Source organism: Heloderma suspectum, chromosome 1 (assembly GCF_057233095.1).
Source record: "Heloderma suspectum isolate Gila_16-S chromosome 1, 16-S_ref, whole genome shotgun sequence".
NCBI lineage: Eukaryota > Metazoa > Chordata > Lepidosauria > Squamata > Helodermatidae > Heloderma > Heloderma suspectum.
The window spans coordinates 108,037,104-108,063,070 of NC_139458.1; the positions used below are offsets into that span (position 1 = coordinate 108,037,104).

At 43.4% G+C, this 25,967-nt stretch overlaps 1 protein-coding gene across 7 annotated transcripts in view; it reads right to left on the minus strand.

The window, feature by feature from the left end:
- Window positions 1-24,972, minus strand: part of WT1 (WT1 transcription factor) — a 66,341-nt gene extending 41,369 nt beyond the window's left edge. For 4 of the 7 annotated variants that reach the window (XM_084853219.1, XM_084853198.1, XM_084853228.1 and 1 more), the window contains exons 1-3: window positions 24,169-24,972; window positions 13,527-13,649; window positions 11,811-11,913 (exon numbers count right to left, since the gene is read on the minus strand). In XM_084853219.1, the coding sequence (XP_084709345.1) occupies window positions 11,811-11,913; window positions 13,527-13,649; window positions 24,169-24,571 (629 nt within the window). In that variant the 5' untranslated portion in view covers window positions 24,572-24,972. Of the gene's footprint in view, window positions 1-11,810; window positions 11,914-13,526; window positions 13,650-23,474; window positions 23,631-24,168 lie in introns of all 7 variants that reach the window. The other 3 variants (XM_084853167.1, XM_084853186.1, XM_084853176.1) reach the window with 1 other exon arrangement.
- Window positions 24,973-25,967: the final 995 nt, after the last annotated feature.

Here is a 25,967-nt window from a genome sequence, read left to right on the forward strand (position 1 = left end):
AGACAGGAGAAGCTGCAGGGGAGTCACCCTCAGAGTCAGATGACGAGAGAGCTACATTCTCAGCCTGGGGTGGTATAGAAGAGGATGTTGATGTTTCCTCCTGAAATGCAGTGACCTGGGATCCATCTGAATCCAAGTCCTCCTTAGGGTAATACAGACCCTCAGAACCAGGGTACATGACAGCCAGTTCATAATAGCTAACACTAGCTTCAAATTGCTTCCCTCTTATTGGAAGAGAAGGCTAACCAGGTGCAAAGAAAGGTGGATGAACTTGACTAAGTGGTAGAAGTAGAAATGAAGGAGACCAGCAGAAGTATGGTGGCAATGTAAACACTTGACTATGGGTGGAAAAAAGTCACCCTTGCTTATGGCTGCAATCCTATATACAGTTACCTGGGAGTAAGTCCCATTGAACTCAATGGGTCTTACTTCTGGGTAGACATACATAAGATTGCATTATAAGTATCTTTTGTATCAGGCTCAAAATAGAAAATGAACTACTCATAGTATATCCCAGTGCAAAATTGCACAAAAGCAAACAGGTATGAAGTTAAAACCTTCCCTACTAGCTATTTGCTTATATTTGACAGAACTACAGTCACCTAGGACTTACTGAAACAAATACCACTAACTAACTTTGCCTATAGACTTTAGCCTTTAGATTTCACAGCCTGTCTAGGGAACACAAATCTAAAAACCTTCTTAAAGTGCTTGAAAAGGTGTCTAGCAGAGGGAAGTGTGTTATAGATATAGCTAAGACTATCAAAAATTAAATATTGTTAGGGCTGCTGATTAACTATCACTTTATTCAGCTAATACCCCAGAATGTTCACCTGATGGGGGCTAATGTTTAAGAGATGGTTTCTGGTTTGGTGGGGAATATCAGTATGTTTAAATGTGATATCCATTAGGACATGGAATTGTGACAAGTAGAGACGCATAAAAAGAGGGAGCGAGACAGACAGTGAGAATACTATGAGCTGCCTGGAGACAAAGTGTCTTGCAGATTCCTGTATCTCTCTAGGTATCTGATGTGGGCACACAGATCTGCAGCTTTGAATGCCTTTGGCCTCCACTTATGTTCTGCTTTCATATGCTTGTATTTTATTTTTAAAAAGACACTCAGAGGGAGCAATCCTAGGGCCACTAGACACCATCTAGAGGACCATAGGATATGCTTTTTTCCTGGAACCGACCTCAGAGCCCACGCTCCGAGGTCAATTCCCGGAAAATTGACCTCCACCCATGTCCATGCTGCTCAGAGGCAGCACGGAAAAACCCCATCCTCCATGCTCAAAAGAGGAGCATGGAGCGATTGAAAGGGGGCGGGGCTGGGGGCATTCCAGGCTGGGGAGAGTGGAGCTGCATGTACAACACATCCAATGTGTTGTACAGCAGCCTCCTCTCCCAGTTGGCCCTCCCATTGCTAGACAGCCGAAAATGGCTGTCTAGCAGAAAATAGCAGGGCGGGAGAGGTGCGGAGGGAATGATTCCCCCCCCCCAATTGCTTTGGATAGGCGGTCACTTCCAAATTCAGAGGCAGCTGCCTATCTTCATAGGATTACGCCCTAAGTCACTCTCCAGTGCTCTCTTGTCCAGAGGAAACTGGTCCTGAAACTTCTCACTGCTCAGGAAAGTGGGGGCTGTGTAACCATATAATCCACAGTAATCTTTTAAAATCTTCTTAACTGGGATCTTATGTGAGAGGGTGCACATTAAGATCCAAATTTTAGTTTGGAAGTAAAATGTTGTTGTGCAAACTCAGCATTTAAAAAAACCCTGAGCATGCCATTCCAGGAGGTGGAAGAGGTGTGTTTGTATGGTAAATGCACAACAATCAATTGCAAAAGAACACTGATGCGCAAAAGTAAAATGAAATGAAATATGACTGATCTGGTAGTGTGGACAGAGCCTTATTTTCAACTTCAAGAAAAGAACTTTGCTTCAAAAAAAGGCTTGTCTGACCAGAATTATATGTGCTGTGGATGGCAGAATATGTCCCTGACAGTGCAAACATGCACAAGTTTTCTCAGAACCAAGTCCAACTAAGGTCAATGGGACTTAGTTCTAAGTTGCCATGCATAGAATCATGCTGTGAATATACTATTTCTATGTCTGTTCATCATTAATGACAATAATAAGAACCTTAAAAAGCAGAGATCTGTGCCTTTTAATTTATAAGGGAACAGGAAACGATTCCTTGTGACTCCTTATGATGGTTTCTCAGAAAAAAATAAACTCTTTTGTATGATATAACATATCCAAATGTTATTTAAATTGGCCTACCTCTCGCAGTGCAAAAGGATGTATTCTTGGAACCAACAGCTGTATTCTGAAACGCATGCTTTAAGGCATGTATTTCAACTAAATTGGAGAGAAGATGATTCTAATTATTTTTAACTAAATCTCCCAAATCATTGTAAAGAAACCACTACAAAAGTCATTCTTTCCTGCAGAGATGTTTTTAAAATGAAGAGGGGGAAGGGGGAGACATTTGTACAGTTGGGATTAATGTCAGTTGGAGTGAAATAAAAGGAAGTTAACTCTGAGCAAAAAAGAGGGGGGACTTAAAAGGAAACCAGTAGTAGATCATAGAGAATTTGTTTTGGCCTGCACTGCAGCCTACGAGTTCTTGACCTTGGTGCAGAAAGAGCTATAATCTGAGCTGCAACTCCTCCACTCTTAAAGTCTTTGTAAGTGTGACTCATAGTAAATTTTCAGCATTAAACATGTTTACTACATCAAACTGCATGATGCAGAAAAGTTCACAATGTCATTTTAATAGAATCTCAACTGCTGGGCATCTAATGAACATTAATGAACAAATGCCTGGCCATCATACATAATATTCTTGACAGACAGACAGACAGACAGACAGAGTGTTGCAACTATGGTATTCAAGTCAGCTAGGATCTCAAGTCCTTCAGGTAGTCCTGTCCTTTAAGGGTTATATAGAAAGAAGAATTTTACCAAGTCCAGCTTTTCCCCCTCACAATTCTACTATGACAGGAGAAGGTGCATCTGATGTAATTTCCTCTTCTATATAATTCTATATAATTCATGCAGCACACTCCTAAGCATGTTTAGTCAGATCCACTCAGTTCAATGGGAGTTACACCCCAGTATGCATTTAGGATTGCAGCCTTAAAGATACAGGGGCTACCCTGACAACTGGAGTGGGGTAAAAAAAAATTAAAAGAAACAAAGAAATTGTTCTGGCAACAAGGAAAGCCATTTACTTGAAGCAGAGAGTTAAGAAATCTCACTCATTCCATAATAAAAAATAATTAGCAATAACATCTATTCATCCACTGTATTTCTCCCACATTATTACTCTTCTCTACACTCAAAAGCAGAAACCAAAGAAGCCTATAGTTCAGAGAAACAGAGGAGGGAAAATATGTTTCCCTGTTGTTCCTTTCAGTATCATATATCCCAATCCTACATATCTTTACTTAAACTTAGATCCCATTGGCTTCAAAGGAGCTGACTTTCAAATGAGTTTGAAGTGAAACTGCATGAATAGTTAAGAAAATATTGGAAGGGACTTTTAAGACTGCAATTAAATCAGCACTTGAAAGCAAACACAATTCTTCCTTTCCTATTGCAGAAGAGCTACTTCCTACCTAAGACAGGAATTGTTTTAAAAGTTCCTAACTTAAATCAATATAATGTAGATAGAATATGGACTCATTTTCAAGTGCACTGTTAAGAACTGCTGGGAATTTGATGCAAAAGTTCATGACATAAAGGGCATTGGACTTCAGAGCAAATTCTAGACTCTGATGATGTCTAGAACTTTGCTGATGGTGCTGTGATCATTCATTCTTATTGTTTTGGTAACTTCAACATGCCACAAGCCACCTCTTTGGAACTGGCTCATAACCTCATTGTGTGAACTATCAATTTATCCCAGAGAACAAATCACCCATTTAATCAGAACAGCTGGGAAATGACTATTCCAATTATTAGAGGTGATGAGTTCTATTGTGGCACTCCAGCTGTGGAATGAGCTCCCTAGAGGTGTTCGCCTGGCACCTACGTTGTACTCCTTCTGGCACCAGGTGAAGACCTTTTTATTCTCCCTGTATTTTAGCATTTTACCTTCCTAATCTTTTAGCTCTGGTGTTCAAAATCTGTATTTTAAATCTCTGCATTGCTGCTAGGTTTTCTTCTGGTTGCACTATTATATTGCAGTTTTAAGCTTTCATATTTTATATCGTTTTATGCCGTACTCTGTGGTTTTAATTTTTGTGAACCACCTAGAGAGCTTTGGCTATTGGGCACTATAGAAATGAAATGAAATTAATACATAAATAAATAAAGTTAGGGCAATATCTCCTGAGGGTACGTACCCTTTCTCACTCCTGTCCTATTAAAAATAGTCTTGCTTCAGAAGACACATTGAGCCATCTGGATTACATCATCATCATCATTCCATCAGTGTGCCTGGAGCTGTTACAGAGTACAATTCCTACCCAAAGCTTGCAATCTAGAATTTGACACAGGAGAAACAGAGGAAGGGGAGGGAACTGGAGGCAGAGGTGACCAAGGGAGCAATATGAGGTTGTTTCAGTTGCAAGTGGTTAGGCTTAGTTACAGGTTGAGCCACAGTAGGGCATGGGAACTAGGGGATTGTGCCAAAGACTTCAAGGAAAAGGAAGGAATTTGAATGAAAAAAGAAAGGTGGCACCATGCAGGTATTCTGGGAGACAGTTCCAAGCATATGGGGTGGCAAGGTAGAAAGGCAGTGGAGGGTGGTGGAGGAGCAAACATCATGGGCAGGAAGAGATGGTGGGAAGCAAGGCCATGGAGCACTTCAATGTATGGTCAAGGAACAAGTGCTGGATTCTGGAGAAGACAGGAAACCAATGAAGGGATTTAAGGAAGGGTGTCATGTGATCCAAAGAACAAGAGAGGCAAATGATTTTGGCAGCAGAGTGCTGAATAGACATGAGGTACAACAACAACAACAACAACAATGTGACCAAGGTGAAACAACAGAAGAGGGCAGAGAGCAGTAATGTAGACAAGAGATGACCAGAGCATAGACCAGAATTTTTTTGCCAAATGGGACAGAGAGTAAGGGCCATATTTTTCCAATATACCCATTGCTACCTACTCAGTTGATACCCTGGTCAAACTATGGAACATCAGGTTGACCTTGATGATAAGTAGTTCCAAGGCATCCTCTTTTGCAACTTTTTCTGCTTAAGGTCTTCTGACTTATGGGACCTGGAGCAGCTGGAGGAACTGAACCTGGAGCATGGATCTTTCTTAAGGGAGTATGTGGTGGTGCTCGTGGTGATGTTGGAATAAAGAACCAGAGTTCGCAGTACTGGAGACTCACAGCCCAGTCCTCTGCAAGTTTACTAAGATACCTGAGCTCAGTAGGGCTTCCTTCAAAGTAAGCAAGGACTGTGGACTTGCCTTTTATTTGGATTTATAAATCAGTGTCTGTTCATATGTATTTACAAATGGCCACAGATTTTATTTTATAGCTACAGAAAGCTTGAATCAATTGAGTGATTATATTGAGTAAACATAAATCATGTACTAGTGATTGAAGTACTAACTATGACTAGGCATTATGGGTTTTCAACAGTTAATGAAAAGTACACCATCTGAGGCCTGTTTGTATGTATATGTTGGAGGACAGCTAGTTTTTGTCATTTACCTCTGGATACTTTAACATAACACTGTTTCTTTTAAAAAAAAATTCTTTAGCCATGGAAGGATCAAGTCATTAAAATGGAGGAACACTGAGAAATGCAGATTTGGATAGCTCTACTTACTATAAACTGCAAAATGTATTTGCTTAGTACATAATCTGAATGCTTTGTCAGAATTAGCAGAACATAGTCATTAAAATATTTTGTCCATAGTTGCAAAGAAGGTTACTGGAAGTATCATCTTAAACCTCAGAAACCAAAATGATACCAGAATTTTGCACAGCTCCTTCTCCTCAGTCCTAGAACTTCACACACCCACTCACACTGACCCTACAAAAATTGCTATAAATTAAAGTGTCCTTCAACAACATTAAAGTTGCAGAAAATTGGTTTTCTGCTTGCAAAATTTTGAGAGTTCTAACAAATAATTCTGCATCTATTCATAGAGATATTTGGGGTCTCTGAAGTAATATCCCTTCAGTATTGGGCTGGGCAGATTAAAAATATAATAAATAAATAAGGCTTGAAATGTGGGATTCCTCATACACCTGCTGGGGCAGGGAATACTTGCACTCTTTCCCAATTTTAGGTTCCTAGATGTTGTTGGACTGTAACTCCCAAGATCCCTGATGCCATGCTTTCTGGTGATCATGGGAGTTGTAGTCCAGCATCATCTGGGGACCCAAAGTTGGGAAAGGCTGAAGAGAGTTGGGATTTTAAAAAACTGTTCCAAAGAGAGGTATGGGCTGCAAGAGGTAGAGGCAGCAAACTACTCTATGGCATCCCCATTCCCTGATCCTCAGAAAAACATACACATAACTGTTATGCCATCATCTGTAAAACAGAAGCCATGGAAGTACTGGAGTTAGGAAATAGTGTAAGTTAATGGAGGCACATTGCTTTTTTGAAGCATTTTGCTCAAATGTTGTACAAGGCAATAACATCCAGGATGATGTCCAGATGAGGGGCTGCCTCTGTCTCAATAGGGGTTCTGTGGAATTCAAAAAGCTTACTACCCTGCTTCATTCATATGACTACCACCTCTCAAACAAACAAACAAAAAGCCATCTCAAAATTCTAACTATTGTTCAGTCATTAGATAATGGGAGCAGAACAAAATATTTTGAAAAACAAGCCCTTTTGGACTTAGAAATCATTGGGAGGAATCGTGCTCACTGAATGAACTGCCTAGCCAGCCAGCCATTAAAGACTATTAACTATTCTTCCAAAGATGCTGACCTTGAGGAGCTAACATGAATATAGTCACTTCAGTTTCTCAAGTTTGTTCCCCCATGCTTTCCCACTGTCATAGGTATGACAGTATGGCAACTGGGTTTCTACCCCAGCTTTCTGGAGCTATAATTGTTCCCAAGATTATTATTTTAATATGATGATGATGATGATGATGATGATGATGATGATGATAGAAGACAACAATTTATTAGATACTTCTGTGTGAGAGGATTTGACTGTTAGATTGTGAGCCTTCTGGGACAGAACTGTTAACATTTAGACAAACTGCTGTAAGTTGCTCAGAACCCATGGGACAGAGCAGAAAACAAACAAACAAGAAAATAAATAAATAAATAAATAAATAAATGGGAACCTGTGCAAGTACTAAAATGACTATATGTGTAAACCAGATTTATGAGACACATGTGTCCAAGTTAAACCTACAGAACTGGAGGCAACATAATTTGCAGCCTATAAACATTTGTGCCACAGAACATTTGTCAAGCTTTAAGGTATCACAGAACTCTTTGTTACTTTGCTACAGCAGTCTAGCACAGTTACCCTTCCACAATCTTTTAAGACAAGTCACTCACCAGGCCCCTGTGAGGAACCACAGATCCTCCTCTGCCCTTGCTTTTAGCCCTAAAATTCATAGCCCTTCCTCTGCATTTGCTCATGTGATTCCTTTTGTCACTTGGTCACCTCCTGTGGAAGAAATCATTGTCAAACGCTCTCAAACTGGATCAGTCCAGTATCTTCTGCCAGGACCAAGTGCACCTTTCTGCCTACTTGCAGGATGCAGGATGCAGGCTGCTAAACTAGAAATCATCATCTCCTCCTTTCATATGAGGCTCCTTGTTCACTTGGATTGACAGAGAAGTTTACCAGATTAGGAAAAAGATGTGTAGCCCAATCCTATCCACACTTAACCCAGTGAGTTCAGTGGGATTTACTCCCTAATAAGTGTGCATGGCATTACAGCTTGGCAGAATTAGTCCTACCACTGGTGATCTGTTATGAATAACTAATGAGAGGGAGAGGATTAAGATGAAGACGTATAGGGGGTGTTGTAAACAATGTCATAGATTACTAGCAGAACTATTTTAAAGTTACAATGGCCAGATGGAGGCTTTACACTTCCATTACAAAGTGGACTGAAGCAAGAAATGCTTTAAGCCCAGCAAACCACTCAAGGAGGATTTATATCTGAATTACAGACCCAAGAAATGCACAACTGGTTTATGTGTTACTTGTGAAAAAGAGGCCACTAAACTTTACACACACCTCTGACATTTATGGCACAGTACATTTTCTTTTGCAATCCAAGCACACAAAGCAAACAAGAGGGATAAAACAACTATTAGATTGTTAATAGGCAATGGAGCTTCACCGAACCTTCTTCAGTGAATTTATTCTAATCAGTTGTATTTAGATAGAAATCCAGATTTGTTTATCTACATAACTTCCTGAGATCTAACCAAATTATCCAATGAATTGACAAGCCAGCAGAGTGGCATGTTAATTCATAATCATAAACATAGTTAGGTGGAAATATCCATTTGACTTGATTCTGACTCATAAGATCATGGGCATGGGGGCCAGGGGGTGAGACACCAATCAGAGCTCAAAGCTAGCTGCTTAGAAAAATAGTTTACAGAAAAGCACGTCTACAAATGAGGCGTTAAGTGGCAGCAACCTTCAGTCGGCAGCAACTTCTTGATCTGATCTATCCAAAGTAGCAAACCGCACCATATGTGAACATTGCTAAGTATGGGTTCTATCCAATGGGCTCTATGTAGTGTTGGTCTGACTTAAGTCCCATTCATTTCAATGAGTCTACTTTAAGTAGGACTAACATTAGACACAACCCCAGGTAAACCGCATTACTGGGGAACTAAAGAAGGGCCCTAGGAACGCAACCCTCTGTTTACTCAGCGGTAAGTCCCGCTGTGTTCACTGAGGCTTACTCCCAGGTAAGTTGGTCCAGGATTGCAGCCTAAAGTGAAGCGGTCAGAGAGTACAGAACAGCGTTCTAGAGCCGGAGTCGCGTGGCTGCATAGCGTCTCTTTCCGCTCCCTTCCGGGCAGCATCGCTTTTGGCACCGAGCTGTGTGAGCAACAAGCGGAGCCTGAAGGATACTTTTCGGTTGCACTACGGAATGGCGGGCACCCCACGTCTCGACTCTCGCTAATTAAGCTTAATGAAGCAAGCCTGGCCCTGCCCTGGATGTGTTTGAGAGGTAGTCTGCAAAGGGACACCTCCGAAGTGCTTTCTGCTCAGGTGTTCGGCCTCTCTCCTGTTTGACTCCCATTATATAACTTTAATAGATTATCTCTTCTCATCTGTAAGAGACGCAAGAGGTCTCCCCTTAGCCCAGACTTTGAAGCCTGATTCAGGCTGCGATCCTATGCACCCTTGCTCGGGAGAAACCTCCATTGGATTCGGTGGAACGTGCTGCCGAGTAATCAGGCGCAATATCGCGCTGTCAAAATCACATTTCTAGATATCTGGCAAAGGCGCCTGATCCTAGAAGAAGGATTTATCCGCCACGGTTATTGTAGTGCAACTTTTATCACAGTCGGGTTATGGTTCTTTCTTCCTTTCCTTCCTTTAGTACCGCATCTATCCTTCCCTTGATGTCAGCGCAGGTTCACTAGGAAAGGGACTTCTGGAACTGGGCTAACAATGTTAGTTCTACTTAGAGGAGGCTTATTGAATTGAATGGGACGTAAACTAGACTAACATTAGATACAACCCGATATTTTTGCTGTCCATTAACGCTGATTAATCAACAGCATAGCTCCCCTTTGCAAAAGTACGATGTTTCTGTGTGTGCACATTTCTTAGCAGCTCCTGAGACGAGGGATTGGTTCCAAGTTCACCAAAAGTTGAAGAATAGGTGGGGGAGAGGGAGGAGGATTTTGTTCTGGCTCCTAAACAAACTCAAAATAAATTCAAAGGTGCTCCCCCTTCCGCCTGCCAGGCCCGCTCCACCAACACGTCAAAGAAAACAGCAACAGCTACCGGCCCCTAGCCAAACTAAGAGATGTTTTGGTTTTGAAACCTAACTTGCCCGGACCACAAAGCTCAATCGCGATGGAAATGAACTGAGTTTTGTTTGACTGATTTAAAAAACACACGCACACGTTGTGGATGGCTTCTTGAGCAAGTCACATTCTCAGCCTCGGTTCCCCCGTCGGTAGGGAAAGGAAAGGGCGGGGGGTAATACTAATGACCAACATATCCTGTGGTGAGAACGATTTAAGGGAATGCATCCCCATCCGACTGAAATAAACGACATTTGTTTTAATCCGGGCAAACGAGGACTTTCTAAAAAAAAACGAGGACTTTCTAAAAACCACTCTGCGTATTCCACGAAAACAAAAGAGAATGATCCTATCTGATTCTGTGAAACACAGAGTAAAAACCCCAGTTTGGTTTTTTTCTCACAGTTGGTATAAATCTCCAGGAAGAGGCCATTTACTTTGATTAATTTTAAAACCCGAGAATTCCGGGATGTTGTCTATCTCAGAGTCGTCCTGACATTTTCAAGTGTTCCTATTTTGTCCTGTCATTCTGTGTTGGTATAAAGGAACACACCCGGTCACTCCCTTTCCCCTATCTGTCAGTGAGATAGACTTTTGCCATTAACTAGAATGGCAAAATTTAAGGAACTAAACTAACCCATTTGTCCAATCCTTAGGTTAATAATTAAGAAATTAATTTGATCCTTAATTTTCCATCTCACTGGCAGACCAGATCCCCAGCACAGGATAAACTGACCAGTAATTTTATTTTAGGCTAGATTTGGTCTCATTATTAACTTCCCTTGAGACTAGTCTGAGCTTAATTCCAAATAATTTGGTTTAATGTGTTCCATATCCTGCAGGCTGGACTGTGAGGAAAGGCATCAAGGTTTCCTTTGGAACTTCACATAGTTCCAGCTGAAGACAAGATCGGGGTCCTCACTGAACACAAGCACTGTGTAAACGGGTGCACCAGTTATTCACCAGTTATGCACCAGTTATTATACACCAGTTATAGGTGCATAAGGACCCAAGTACACCGACGAAATTAATGCTCAATACACTGATTTTATGCCAGTGACAAATCTTTACACCAAAGAGCACTGGTTGTGACATGAAAGCATACTGCCATAATAAATGTATTTGTCTTTAAGATGCCACACGTCTATTTGTTGTTTATGCTGCATTGGACTAACACCTCTGAAAATGGTCGTTCTTCTTAATGAAGAGGGGCTCCATTGCACAGAAAGGAGGAGAGCTTACAAAATCACAAAAACTTTTGAACTACTGTCAGGTCTTTCAGCCAATGAGCAGTTGTGTATATACATTTTAGAAATAGAGTGGTGCTTTTTAGAGTGAGGAAGGTCAGTGTAGTGATGGTAATACCTTTAACAGATACTGAAAATTAAATTAACTTGGATTGTATTAGGTTATAAGCTTGCAGGCAGGCCCTGTACTCTTTCATTTTAATTCTACAATGCCTAGAAATGTATTAACAACTACTACAACTTCACCACATCTGTCCCCCCCCAAGAAGGAGTGCAGATTATAATCTAAGAACTAGTTGATTTTCTCTCGATATAGATATAGATATAGATATAGATATAATTTATGCCTATATGTCTAGTTGTCATTAATTCTCCTCCTAGAAGACATAATATTCCTCCTGTCCTTGGAGGGTGAATATGGGATTTTTGTATGAACAAAGTGAGGTTGGGTACAGGAGGAAGAGAAGGAAGAAGAAAAGGAAAGAGAGCAATTCAATTTCAGAGACACTTAAACCCCCCAAAACCCCTGTTTTCCTAATAACTGAGAAGCAAAATGGACACGGACACTGGAGAATGAGGAGGAGGAGGAGACTACCATAAAGGCTTCGCACCTGTTGTAAGGGTTCCTTAAGAGCAGGGCCTGGCTGCCCGTACAACTGTCGGTGGGAGTGTGGCAGCCATAGACCGGGGGAGGCACAGAATATTGCTGGTCACCTGCAGACAAACCACAGAGAATTCAGTATCCCACAGTAGGGCTGCTTTCCATTTCCAAAGAGATTAATGTCATAGCTAGTGAAAACTGGGGAAGAGCCTTTCTCTAGTCGTCTTGGAGCTGAACTTTAAAGTGCCGATGAGGGCAGGGAGCAACCCAGTACTTTCAGAACCAATAAATTGTTGCATTTTCGACAGTTATTTTCATCTGTGGGGAGGACAAGGCTAATCCCTCATTACTTTAAAACTGTTAATTGCTTGACAGAAATCTAATGTAAAAAATGGTGGATACTTGGTTTTGCAGTTACACAATATAGGTAGCTTTAGGACTGTCTGACTAGAAGTTCTCGACTTAGATCTCACCCCAACTACGAACTGACCCGGCCCTTATTTCTTAGCCTCCCATTCGTAATATGGATGGAAGTATTAAGTGCTAGTTCCACTCTTTGAGCCTCTCTCTATATAAGGCTCGGTCCAGACTTCGTCATACTTAGAGTAGACCCATTGAAATCAATGGAGTCGCATTGATTTCACTGGGTCTACTTTACGATGACTGGATCCAACCCATAATGCAAAAACCACCATCCACGTAAAGTAAATGCTAAGACCTCATTCCAGTTTAATCACAATTGGCTTCAATGGGATCTAAATGTGGCGCTTAAACTTTGGCTGGGTTGTGACCTAAGTATTTAGTCAATAACATTTAGTCAATAAATTGATAACTCCAGCACAATACATTTAGCGGTAAAGCACTTAGAGTTTAGTCGATAAAATGCCGATCATACAAAGAGCTTTTGTGGAAACACTGAAACAGCCCCACTGATTCAAATGGTACTTTTCCCATTGCTACGTACTGAGCGCACAATCGTACGTTCACTCAGAAGTGAAATTTACTCCCAGGTAAACTCGCTTACACATAGGTTACCGGGGAGTAAATTCCATTAAACTCAATGGGACACTTCTGAATAGACATACCTAGGGTTGCGCTGTTGAAGTCTCAACTTCAGTTGAACTACACTGGCTTAAAAACCAGTCTATAGATGTAGTGTTATGCTCAGAAATTCAAATTTTGTGCTTAGTTATCATTGGCGTAAGCTCGGAGGTCTCTCTCTTTTTTAATGAGAGTGCAGTTACCATAGGTACACATAAGGACAGAGCAGTGTCACCTTCGTCGATTTTCACCACTAATGGTTCCTATTCCCTTCTGATTTCTGCCTCCAAACCACTTCCGTTGGGTCCCCACCCAATCCTAATGATCCCACCGTGTGATCCCACCGTCATTTAAAAACACACTCCAAACCTCTTGCCTCAAGTAGCTGCCATTCCTCTTGGGGACTTTTTTGTGGACATGCTCCCAACACTAGCCTGGGGTTCTCTTCCTGGGTGAGCCGAGCACTTCCTCTCCCGAGTAATGATGGCCGTAAGTATCCACTGTTATTTCTACGTAGAGGAGACCCATTGGAATGAATGGGAGTTAACCTAGCATTGGCTGACTTAAGTCCCATTCATTTCAAGGGGTCTACACTACATGGGAATAACATGGGATACTACCCGGGGTCTTCGCTCGCTCGCTCGCTCGCACAGAGGAGCTGCTTGCTTAACCTGCTTGCTGTTACCTAGAGACGTCTGCTGGCCGATGGGGTCCTCGTGCTTGAAGGAGTGGTTTGTAAACTGCGCTGCGTGGTGAGAGGGAGTATGGCCATAACTTGGAGTGCCGTCAAACGCCACTGTGCCGTAACCTGCCAAGAGAACAACATTGTCAGGAGTTGAATCGCGCCTGCCCTTGAACTTTCTCATGGAGCGGCTTCCTGCATATATATGTATATCCCGTCTCCAGGCAGGCAGTCAGGCAGGCAGGCGTCAAAAGCCTAAAACCTTTTGAGAGGCTGGTGGCTCCTTTCTGGAAGAACAGATACGCCAGTGCAATGACCTCGGACAAACCCGCCGAAGGGAAAGACCAAAATAGATCGTTCTGTGTCTATGGCCGCAACAGTGTTAGTTCGGCCCCAGTCTTTCGGGGCTGCTTGCGTAACTTTCCCCGGTTCCTCCCCCCCGCCCCCCTTCTACCTTCAGCATCCAAACTGCGCCTGGTGGAAGGCAACTCTTTCTTGTCATAAAACCGCGCTCGCTCAGGCTAGCGCACATTAAGAGGACAACGTGGTGTCACTGATCGAGTCAAAGCTGAGGCACGAGTTAAATTACTTAGGGTGCAATCGTATGCGTGTTTATCTTATGTGTGTTTAGACAGGAAAAAAAAAAAAAGTCCTACAATTCCCAGCCAGCATGGCTGGCTGGGGAATGCTGGGGGTTGTAGAACTTTTTTCTGTCTAAACACGCATAGGATTGCGCCCTTAATCTGTGCTGTGCCTCAATTCCCCTTTCGTAAAGTGACCGTAATACTGCTTCTCTCTGGGAGTAAGAGAAGAGTGCGAAGCGCTCAGGCACAGGCAGAAGCTGTGGGCGGAGGGAGAACCTACAGGCCTAAGCACTTTTCATGTCAATTTCAGTGGGACTCCCTGTCAAGTCATAACCAAATCCTAAGGATGTTTACTTGGAAATGACTTGTGTTGAGGAATCAAGGTGCCAGTCAAGCTGTTAGGATGGCGAGGCTCAAAGGCTGACGTGAATCCTGGAATTGGTGTGAAGTTTGGGTTGCTTCTGAAAAAGGCGGGCCGGCCACTTCCCACAGTGAGCGATGTTTTCATTAATTGTTCCTCATATTTAAGAGAAGGTCTCCATCTGTTGAACATACTCGCCTGAAGTTTCACATGTAAAAGTTACCCTTTAATTTCGTTCTCTCTAGTTTCTCACTTTTTTATAAGATCAACTTTCTGAAAAGTCTGCAATAAAAATGGCAGGCAGTTAAATGAAAAATAACCTCCTACTTTAAGTGAAAATTGCTCCCTCAAATAATAATAAACAGCCTATTTTTAAAAAAAGAAGAAGAAGAAGAAGCGAATTCAGATGGAAAAGAATCGCTGCTGGTGACCCCAAGGTGACACCGAATCGTAAATCAGACGTTTAGACACCAACTTTCATTAATTACTTGGAGCCAGTTAAACAACTTCAGCTAAAAAGTAATTACGAAGTAATATTATCTTTGAGGCTTCTCGGCTCATCAACATTTACCCCAAGACCAAAGAATGTTTAGTGTAGCCCTTATGAGATCTGCCCTGCCTTTCCCAATCACACATGACATGTTAATTTTAAATAAATAAATAAATGGAGGCCGTGCTTTGTTCCTAGAGTTCTCAGTTATACTTAAAAGCGAGTTATTTCTAATCCCTTTGCCTCCTTTTCCTATACAGGTTTACCTGGGAATAAGTCTATGGAGCTCAATAAGACTTACTTCTGAATAGACCTGTATAGGATTAAAGCAACAAAGAGTTGTGGCACCTTACATCCTAACAATTTCTTCTGGCATAAACTTTCGTGGGGAGAGGGGGGGGGGGAAACTTAATGGCATGAAAGGTTTTGCCAGAATAAATTGGTTAGTCTTTAAGGTGCCACAAGACCCCTTATTTTTGTTGCAATAGACTAACACGGCTACCCCCTAGAAACTGTACAGGATCGTGGTGTAAGTCCGCCAGTTCTTTAGACAACAGGTTTGTTCATTCCAAACACCGAACTGGCAAAACAGACGCACGGAAGATTGTGCAACACGGGCCCCGTAAGTAACAGCTCTGAAGAAGTCGAAAAGTGCCGTTTGCAGTACCCTTTTCTGCTGTGACAAGAGCATGCCTACGGCAACAGCCTACTACTCCACTGAACGCATTAGGTGGACTAAACTTTCACTGCTGGAAGGGCTGCTTCTTCAATAGACAGTAGATCGCCGATTATGAAGATGAAGATGGATGTTAGACGGACTATGACAAAATTGATACTTGAGAGAGAAAGGGGAAATTTTCCAGACCACTCACGTGAATGATTCACTGACAACCCACATGCAACTCGATCCACGAGCTACTTAAAACAGAAGAATTTTATAAAAGACTATTTAGACCTCTGCTCCTAAATTCATCTACAGTACCCAGAACAGGGGCGGAATTCACGGTGGGCCGGCATACCTCGCTGTTTTAGAGGTTGACCCAGCCTAGTTATTAACTCGGGGCCTCAGTTATTTAATATGTATTTGTGCTGGGCTATGAAAAAGCACTAGAAATGTTTAGAAAATTAATTTTCAGTTTATTTTATTTTCATATAGATGATAGGCCCTTTAAATAGATTGCAGCACGCTCCATCTCTCCTCGGTGTTTTATTTTGTGTTTGCCTGGCTCACCTCTTGGCAGGGGCGCTACTGCTGAATGATGGCCTGCGGGCGGCGGGGGTACCTTCTTGAATTACAATTCCATCCTTGATTTTGAAGTAAACATCCTAAACCTGTTTACTCAGACGCACAATTCATGTACTAAACTTAATCCCGAGTAAGTATGTCTACTTGCTGCAGCCTTCCTTAAAAGTAAGACCCATTGAAATCCATTGGCTGAAATCTATAAACCACCTGTATTCATGAATTTTGCCCATATTGAATCCGCAGCACATCGCTTGGAAATAAAGCCAACTGAATTGGATCGAAATTAGGCAACTGCGGTGTTAAGCTTCAGTGAAAATAATACCCACTACCTGAAGGGCAGCTGGGTATACTTGCTTAGAAGTTCCACTGATTTTAATGGAACTTGTTTTCAGGTAAGTATACTTGGATCATAATTTTAAACTGCTATCCTAAAGAGCAGGTTATGTTGGATTCCGGACCCCACTCAAGTCTCGCATTAACGCCAATGGCACTTCTTCAGAAGAAAGTGATCAAGGTACTGTAGTTTCATTGGTTTAGGATGTCAGCATAAAGTGGGTTAAGTATCTACACCCAATTTTAGATGCCTGTGGTAGATCCTATTCTTATCATCACATTCCATCCTCTTATAGTTATGTCAAAGGTGCAGCTAGGTAATTTTTTTAGATCCTGGGCTTTAATGGTCTTATGGAGTCCCCCTTTAGCCTTGTGTATTACTTCAGTTGTGAAGCACACCACTAACATTACACTTCACCACAACCAGCCGACATTCCATGTTTTACAACAGTTGGGGGGGGGGAGAGAGAAAGAGAGAGAGATAAACACCTGTTCACTAACCCAGTTTTTTTTTTTTAAGGGAATACTCCGAACATGTGCAGATTTGCATTTTAAACTCACTTAAATCAAAGTACCATCATGACTACAGGAATAAAATGTTTGCGTCTGCTGCCCTGATGCGAAATACATTTACCTGGGAATAAGTACCACTTTGTTACAGAAAAATGTAAATAAAATGCTTCTCTGTAACCATGTACATGCCCGACTAGCCAGACTATAACAGGGTTTTTTTTTTGGGGGGGGGGGGGTAATGCCCACGCTGCCCCAGTTCCTGATGCCAGGCCTCTCTGCCGCTCCCTCGATCACCTGCCACTCTCTAGGTGGTAATTTGGGGAGCGCTGACCTTAGCCCCGAGGTCCAGTCCTCGAAGCACCTCTGAGTGAAATAGATTTTACAGCGAAGTATTTGGATTTAGCCAGCAGGACTTCCAACGAAGCCAACAGGACTCGCAGCCAATGCTGATCCTAAATATATTTATCCTGAGGCGCGTCTAAACGCCCCGTACTTGGAAGGATTCCATTCTCCACGATCCTCCTTCCGCGACGTTTCCTGGAAAATCGCGACCCGCTTTGGTCCATGGGGCTTGGTCCCAAGTTAAGTGTCTACAGGAGTGCGGCTCTAAGGCGTCCAGAGTCTGGACGGAAATGGGCTTAAATCACAGCATCGAGGTTCACCGCGTTATGGATTGGGCTGCTTTCTAACCTTAGTGTCTCTTGGTTCCTAAACGGCTTTGGGAAGCGTTCTTCCCCTTGCCCCCATCTATCCCAACTCCCTGGGTGCAGAAACCATTGGGCCTGAAAGCCACGCAGAGTTCCTTCCATAAGGGGAGACAGGCACACCGCGTGGCTCTTCCCCTGGCGGCAGCCAGCTGGCCAGCGGTGGAACCGGGGGCTGAACGTGCCTCTTCAAGGCTGCTGCGTGCGCCTGGCGCGTTCTGGTCTCAAAGTCCCCTGTCTCCTCGGCTCACGAACAGCGATGACAGGCTGGTGCCCAACCCTTGCACTTGCATGCTCCAGCTGTTCCGGGCTCCCTTATCTCTCTCAGCTCCTAACCCACAAAGCGAAGGCTTCCCCCTCCTCCCTTTATCCCTCCTCTTTGCTTTTCAACTTTCTCTCGGAACAATTGACACCTCAAATCTATAGTTACTCTTGGCGCACAGGCAATCGCTTCGGTGACCTTCGAAATTCTGCTCGGGGCAGAATGATGTTTTGGCCACATTTTCCGGTGTTGCCTGACCCAAAGCTTCAGGAATGCGATAAGGGGGCTGAGTTCTGAACCAGCCTCCTGATAGCGAGGTCTCTTTAATTAGTACTTTATCGGAGGATGGGCTGATTAAAACCTGCTGAAAATAATTGAAATTTGGACATCTGGTGAAGAAGGCAAATCTTCTGAAAGGGGTCCAATTGTTGGAGGAACCCAGCTGCATGAAATAATGGAGGGGGCGAGGGGAGCCGAGAGGCCGGCAGGCAAAAAATTCAAAGCAGTCCAAGACTTGGCAGAAACACCAAGGTAACATCTTTCCCACGGTGGGAAAACCCGTCTTAAAAACCTAAACTTCAACCTTGACTGATTCAAAGCAAGAACATTATATTCATCCCCCAAACATTGTTTGTCAGCTTTCCCAAATTCTTCCCAGCCACCGAAGGGGGTGGGATAGCGTTGGTGTCATGCAATCGCTCTCCCCCTCCCGCCTTCCTTTCGTTCGTGTCTCAGCTAGGAAGAACCTGGCCGTTTGTTTTCGTTTTAGAATAATAAAATTTTCATTTATCGCGAGTTTTTTTTTTTTATGTCTTCCTCACCGTTAGTCTTCTGCAGCAATCGTGAAATTTAAATTAACAAATGCATTACTCTTCTTCCTTACTTCCCAGTATATAAGCAGCGGGATCTAAATGTGAATCTAAGGTGGACCTGTCACACCAGCACCAGGGTTAATACTGCCATGCATCCCAGATTCCTCATGTCATCCTTTTTTAAATCAAGAGTATGGGCTTTTATCTTCATACCAGAATAAGTGCAGAATGTATATAAGATTAGGTAGACTCAAATTCTTAAGTTACAAGTATACCTGACCTACCAAAGAAAATTTCTCCCAACTTCTGATTTAATGTAATACATCACTTCAAACACTGGGCAGAATTGTCTCGGATTTAGAACTTATGGCTACATACATGACCCCAACAGTAATTCTGAAAGGAATTGTCTTGTGGCAAAAGTGGGTCTTTTATTTAGTGGTTTTGAACACCACTAATTTGATTTATTTTATTTTTTATAAGAAAAGTTGGTGCTGATTAATGTTTTTATGGGGAAAGCATTGGTTTTGGAGAAATTGTGTTTATTTTTCAGCATTATTTTTATATTATCATATAAATGTTAATATAAATGAATAATTCTGTCATGAGAACTGCTTGCTTCTTTTTGCATATCTATCCCCTTTAGCTAATTTAGAGATATTTTCATCAACAACTAGAAAATAATCAAGGACTACAGTTAGATATTTTGTCACAGAAAAAGAAATGTATCAGGAGAAGTGACTCTTAATCCATAAATGACAAAGAGATATAATGCAAATGAGTTCTAGCTAAAGCTATATGAGAGAATTTTAGTAGGATAGTGATAGATAGACAGATAGATAGATAGACACACACACACACACACACACAGAGAGAGAGAGAGAGAGAGAGAGAGAGAGAGAGAGAGAGAATGTTATGCACAGACAATCTGATAAATATAGGGAGAAAAGTACCCTGAGATTTTGACATATTAAAATCAGTTGGAGGTTGGAATTGCCCATTTCTGTTCTGATAGCCAAACTGATCAGAACACACACACAGTAAACATCAAAACATGACTGATAGATAGATAGATAGATAGATAGATAGATAGATAGATAGATAGATAGATAGATCACCTCCAGGCATTCCAAACTGCCACTCCTGATACCTATTTAACAGCACAACTACTGATGAGGATAGAAGCCGAAACATTTCACTTAAATATATTTTTTGAATACTCTGTTGTTAGTCTTTCTATATTATATATTTTACCTTAAGACTGACTGCATCCACAGTGGATCCAGAGCCTCCTTGTTGTTTTGCTGTTGTGTCACTTTACACCAACACCCCCCCCCATATATATCTATACATACACACACACTATTATATATGTACATATATATACACACACACACATCAGCGGTATTGTGTGAAATTAACTAAAGACACTAAATTGCTTCAGATATCATTGGAACCAGTAGTCAAATGTCAGAATTCCAGTAGGAATTCAATAATTACTATTAACCCAGATGCAAGAAGCTACTAGGGGCAGAAAAACACCTATTCATAAAAGGGAGTAGTTTCCCAAAATAATGAAAGGCATTGGCTCTATAACCTAATGTTTTACACAACATAACCCAACTCAGGGTGTTGAAACCTCCTGCCCAAGTGCAACAAGGGTTTTTCTCCCTCTTCAATTATCAGTAGAAGGATTATCAGGTATAAGACTCATTTGGTAAAACTTTTTTAAATAATGAAAAAGAATGTGTGTGCCATGATTACAGTTTAAAGAGTTAACCCAATGAAAGGAATATCTATTGGAAATTAATAATGCTTGCTGCTGCTCTGCATTGTTCAACTACAGTATTTTCAAGGGCCTATTAGTATTAAGTCAACCAAAAGGGTTCCTTGCTTTGCTTCCTTCAAAGATGCAATTGCTCAAAAACGCTGTGGAACCTGTCAGTGTGTACTGCAACAGCTCAAGTTACAAAAGTAAGCAGGAGTAACTATGGAATTCACAAGTAATTGTCTTCTGGAAGTCATTGTAAATTATATTGTGCTTCCACTTCATGCATCTACTCAAGTAGGCTATTGCCTAGGAAAACTCATGCCACAGTAAATCAATTAGGGCATGACCCACCTGGAAGTTGTCCGGCACAAGCCCTACTTTAAAAAATGGAACCTGCAAGGAATACATTCTTCATTTTTACTGTTTTTGTTTAGTCCAATTGTACTAAGGTTTCATTAATTTTACAGGAAACATTCCTTTCTCGTTCACACATAGGAATCTAGTTTAAATTAGACTAGTTTAGCATTTTAGTTGAGGACTTATTACATGCTGTTTCCAGTTCCATTTCTCTTCTGACTCCTAAGGACAGCAGCCTAAAGGAGAGTACTGTGGACAAAAAAACAACAACACCCTCTTTCATCTATCCACAGACCAGTTAAGCCAAAATGCCTGCAGTCAACGGGATTTGAATAGTGGTAGGCATATTTATTCAAAAGTAAGTCCCACTGTACTCAACTGGGCTTACTCCCAAGTAAATGTGTATAGGATTGCAGTCTGCATATGTTTCTTTGGATGCGACTTCTCCCGAAATCAATGGACCTTAATATTTCTAAGTAAATTTGTTCAGGACTCAGAGGTTCCATGATAGAAATCCAAGGACTTTGGCTTAAATGGACCTTAAAATGGGATTTCAAAGGAGTAGCAGTGCAACCCTATACATGTCTGCTCAGAAATAAGCCCCACTAAGTTTGAGAAACTTACTCCCAGGTGTGTGTGTGTGTGTGTGTGTGTGTGTGTAGGATTGCAACATTACTACTATATAAATACTATTGTAATTCTATTCTTTTAGTTTAGTAGTCCACCCAGAGACCTGTTATTAGAGGAAGGATTAAAAATAAATAAAAACATAAAGTTCAGGATTGGGGTGCCAAACACCAATTAGTAACTTGTTCTTCAAATAACTGCCTCTTTTAACCAATATCTCTAACATACTCCTCTGTAGCTATTGTGTGGGTTAAGTAATGCCTGTTCAGATTACCATTGCTGGAATAAAAATTACAATCATTAGGTACAACACAACTTTAAGTATTCCCCCTGTGCAGTTGTAGCTTCTTAAAATAAGCAGATCCAGCACAATCTTTTTTCCGCTTTATGTTTTTTTTTGTGGGGGGGGGCAGATATTAATAATTAGTTCACCACCACCAATGTCTACTCTACGGACACAGTTTCTTGTATGCCAGCTGCACACAGTAGTTTCTGGAATTTGGTTCCAAAATTAGTCCTAAATTCCTGTGGATAAATGTCATTCCCGTGGTTAGGTTTCTATAACATTAACCAAACATTTCACAGGATCATTAAGGTGTTTATGTATCTATCAGGATATCTTCAAGGACAGGCAATACTACAACCTGTTCACTAAAAAGGAACGAAGTGGGCGGGTGTTCACCCCATGGATTCTACACATTGGCGAACACCAGGCTCCACAGGATTAAAACTAAATCAACACAAGCTGACATGAAAACTGATGTCAGTAAGTTATTAAAAGTAATCTCCACACACTCTAAGGGTTGATTTCCATGGAAACTCACCAACAGCGCAATCCTATGCAGTAAGGATTCAAGAATTCAGTAGGTCTTACTCCCAGGTAAGTGGTTATAGGCAGCAATCCTACACATACTTACTTGGGAGTAAACATACTCTGAGTAAACATTAATTACAGTGTTAATCCCATGGAACTCAATGGAACTTGCTTTTGAGAAAATATGCACAACGACATCCCTAAATATAGTTATTAAAATAAATTTCCCATTAACTCAGGATTAGATCCTGGTGTCAGGAAACTATTTTTTTCTTCTTTCTTCTTTCTTCTTTCTTTCTTTCTTTCCTTTCCTGAAACATCTCTGGATTTTTCTCTCTAAAGCAGGAAATGTAACCACCTACTATGAAAAGAGAATGTTGGACGGGCTTGTGCTTCATCCAGTTTTTGAAAAACCAGAAGGCGTAATACTACAAATGGGAATTGCCATAAAATATTGACTGTAATTCACTTCCCACTGAAATCAATGCTAAATATTCCACTGACTCTAGTGACTCTGGATTGCACCTGAATAAGAAGCACCCGCGATCCTCAATCCTATTCCAAAGTATCCGTATCCTCATCTGGGGTCCCCAGTGAAAGTGCTTCATTGATCGGCATACATTTATCTGAATGTTAAATATAAAATTATAATTCACAAGCCACTTGCCTGGCTAAATTAACAATATGACCTAAACACTTCAAATGTCCAGAAAATTCTTAATAGCCCAATCTTTTCCATGTCTATTCAGAAGTAAGTCCGATTAAGTTCAATGGGGCTTACTCACAGATAAGTCAGTATAGCAGTAAGTCATGTGAAGTGGGTGTCACTGGTGAACCTGCTACATCCACTTAATCCAGAGCCCATCTGGAAGCATTCACCCCCAACCTACTTAATATGGTATATGTTGATTTAACAGCAATTCGAATCTTAAAATTCTAGAGTAGTCTGACTTTACATTCTAGCAAACCTATGTATGTGCATTTAAAAAATTAACTACCGATGGATTTCATGTAGGCTTATATAGGACTGCTGGTTTACTCACAGTCCAATATGATTGCAATCCTATACACACTTACTTGGGAGTGAGGCTGCAGTCCTATCCACACGGAACCCATTGAACTCAGCAGAACTTTCTTTCAAGTAAACATCCACAGCCTCCGGCTGCTGCACGTGTAGGTACGATTGCTTTTGGCTGCAGCTCTGAGCATGCTTGCCCACTTGGAAGTGCAGCCCTTTGAAATGAACGGTATTTACTTTCAGTGCAAACATTGAAGGTTCCGCCAATATATTTATGCCAGTCATTTATATAGCAATTTACAATGGCCTGTGGCTAAAAGAAAGAAAGAAAGCTCTAAAGATTGATGATTAGAATCGAGTGGCAGGACTTGTTTTGATTGGGGTTTGCATGCCGCCACTGACCATGTGTGCCAAGGAAGGCTTGGGAGCCTGCACAGGGCGATTTGTGGTCTAGTGAAGACACAGTCCGAAGGGAAGCTGTTCCAGGCATTGCGTTCAGTTGCTCCGGCGGTGACAAGGGATAGAAATAGAATCCAGCTAAAGTCCTACTGAGAGTAGATCCATTGAAATGAATGGGGCTTAAGACAGCCATTCATTTCAATGGGTCCACCTTTGTTGGATTCTACCCAAGGCAAAGGGGGGGGGGGACCCATGTAAGGCAGAGACCCGGGCAAATGCGGTGCCCAGCGATCGCTCACTCTCTCGCGCACGCATGCACACCCGCGCGGGCGCGCGCGCCTTTGCCGGCCCTACCTTGATTGCGGATGGCTTGCTGGCTCTCCAAGCAGTTGGGCAGGTAAGGGCCGTTGGGGAACATCCGCGCTTGGCTGGAGGGCGTCTGGCTGGGCGGCGGGGGCGGCGCGAAGGGGCCGTAGCGGCAGGCGCCGGCGGTGCCGGTGAACTGGCCCGAGAAGTGGACGGTGAAGGCGCTGAGGCACTGCTCCTCGTGCGGCTCGGTGGCGCTCCAGCTGGGCTCCTGCTTGATGAAGGCCGAGTGCGGCGGGGCCAGCGAGCCGTAGGAGGCGCCCGGCGGGAAGTCCAGCACCGGCGCCCACTGCGCCGCGCCGCTCACCGGCATGGGGCAGCTGCCGTTACCCGGCAGGGGCGGCGCCGACGGGGGCAGCAGCGCGTTGAGGTCGCGCACGTCGGAGCCCATGGGCTCGCCGCACACTTTGCGCCGGGGCGCCCCGAACCACTCGCTGCCTCCGCCGGCGCCGGCGCACTTGTTCCAGGCGCTTTGGCTCCTGCCCGGCTCGGGCTGAAGGCACCAGGCGGCCGAGCTCAGCCCTTTCGGGGACGCCGGGTCCGGGTTGGGCAGGCAGGTGCCCGGCTCCAGCGCTGCGGGAGCCGGCAAAAGCGAGAGCGCGAGGTTGGTCTCCAGGGTCGCCCTTGGGCCCGCCGGACAGCAGAGCGCGGAGAGGCGCAGGGCGAGGCGAGGCGGAGAGCGCGGCGGAGAGGCTCGGGGAACTGCCAGCTGCGAGGGCGGGAGGGAGCACCCGCTCGCCGACCGGCCGAGGAGCCGCCTTGAACTTCTTACCTCAGCTGCGGCTTTACCTCAAGTCCCCAAAGCTCAGCTAATTGAGAGGAGCTACCCGCGTGAGGCGGGCGAGGAGGAGGAGTCAAGAGCGCCCCCCCCCCCACGCTTCCCTCAGCGACACAGCCTTCGCGAGCGCCGAGAGCGCAGCCCGGGCTGCGTGGGGGCGGGCGCGGGACGCGCTCGCTCTCAGGCGAAAGACCAGGGCCGCGGTGTGAGGGAGCGGGAAACCTAAGCCCTCCCTCAGCCGCCGCGGCCGCCTGGTGAAGTCAGCCGCCAAACCGAAACACGTTCCCAACGCCCCCTCGAGAGGCTCGAGACTGCCGAGGCAAATTATTAGCCGGCTGGTTGACTCCAGGGGGCCAGCCTGGGAAGGGCAGGCAAGCAGAGAAATGTGCCGCAAGTGGCGCGGGGATTCCCTTGGTGGAAGGGCGCCGGGGGCGGGGAGGAGTAGCTCTGGAGAGACTGCCGAGTCGCCTTCTCGCAGCCCACCGGGATTACGGACAATCACGGCCTCTGACTGTGGCCTAAGATCTCGGGACGCGTCCAGCTTTAAGAGGTGTCTACAACAACTCTCCACTCCGTTCCTCTGCACCTCCGATTCGTTAAGAGGGCCACCTGCCCTCCACGAGTGCCTCTTGCTGGATTTCACCGCGCTGTACCTCGGGGTAAATCCAGCCTTCAGTGAAGCCTCTGGAGGTCTGCCAGGTGGTTCAGCGGATCCGGTCTTGTTAAAGTATGGCTTTGATATTAAGGAGCTGGTGTGACTCACCTGACAGCTAAGCGGTTGAGCTGCAAATCAGGAAGCCTCCGATTCGAATCTCACCCTTGACTGGGCGGCCTTAGGCAAGCCTCTCTCTCTCTCTCCCCCCCCCCTCCCCGTGGGTCAATAATACGCACCTTACAAGCCAGGTACAGGATTAACAGCAAGCACTTTGAACATTCTAAAGCGTCATATAAATGCTAACTATTATAAACGGTACCTAGAATATAAGACGAGCCCTGCTGGATCAGACCG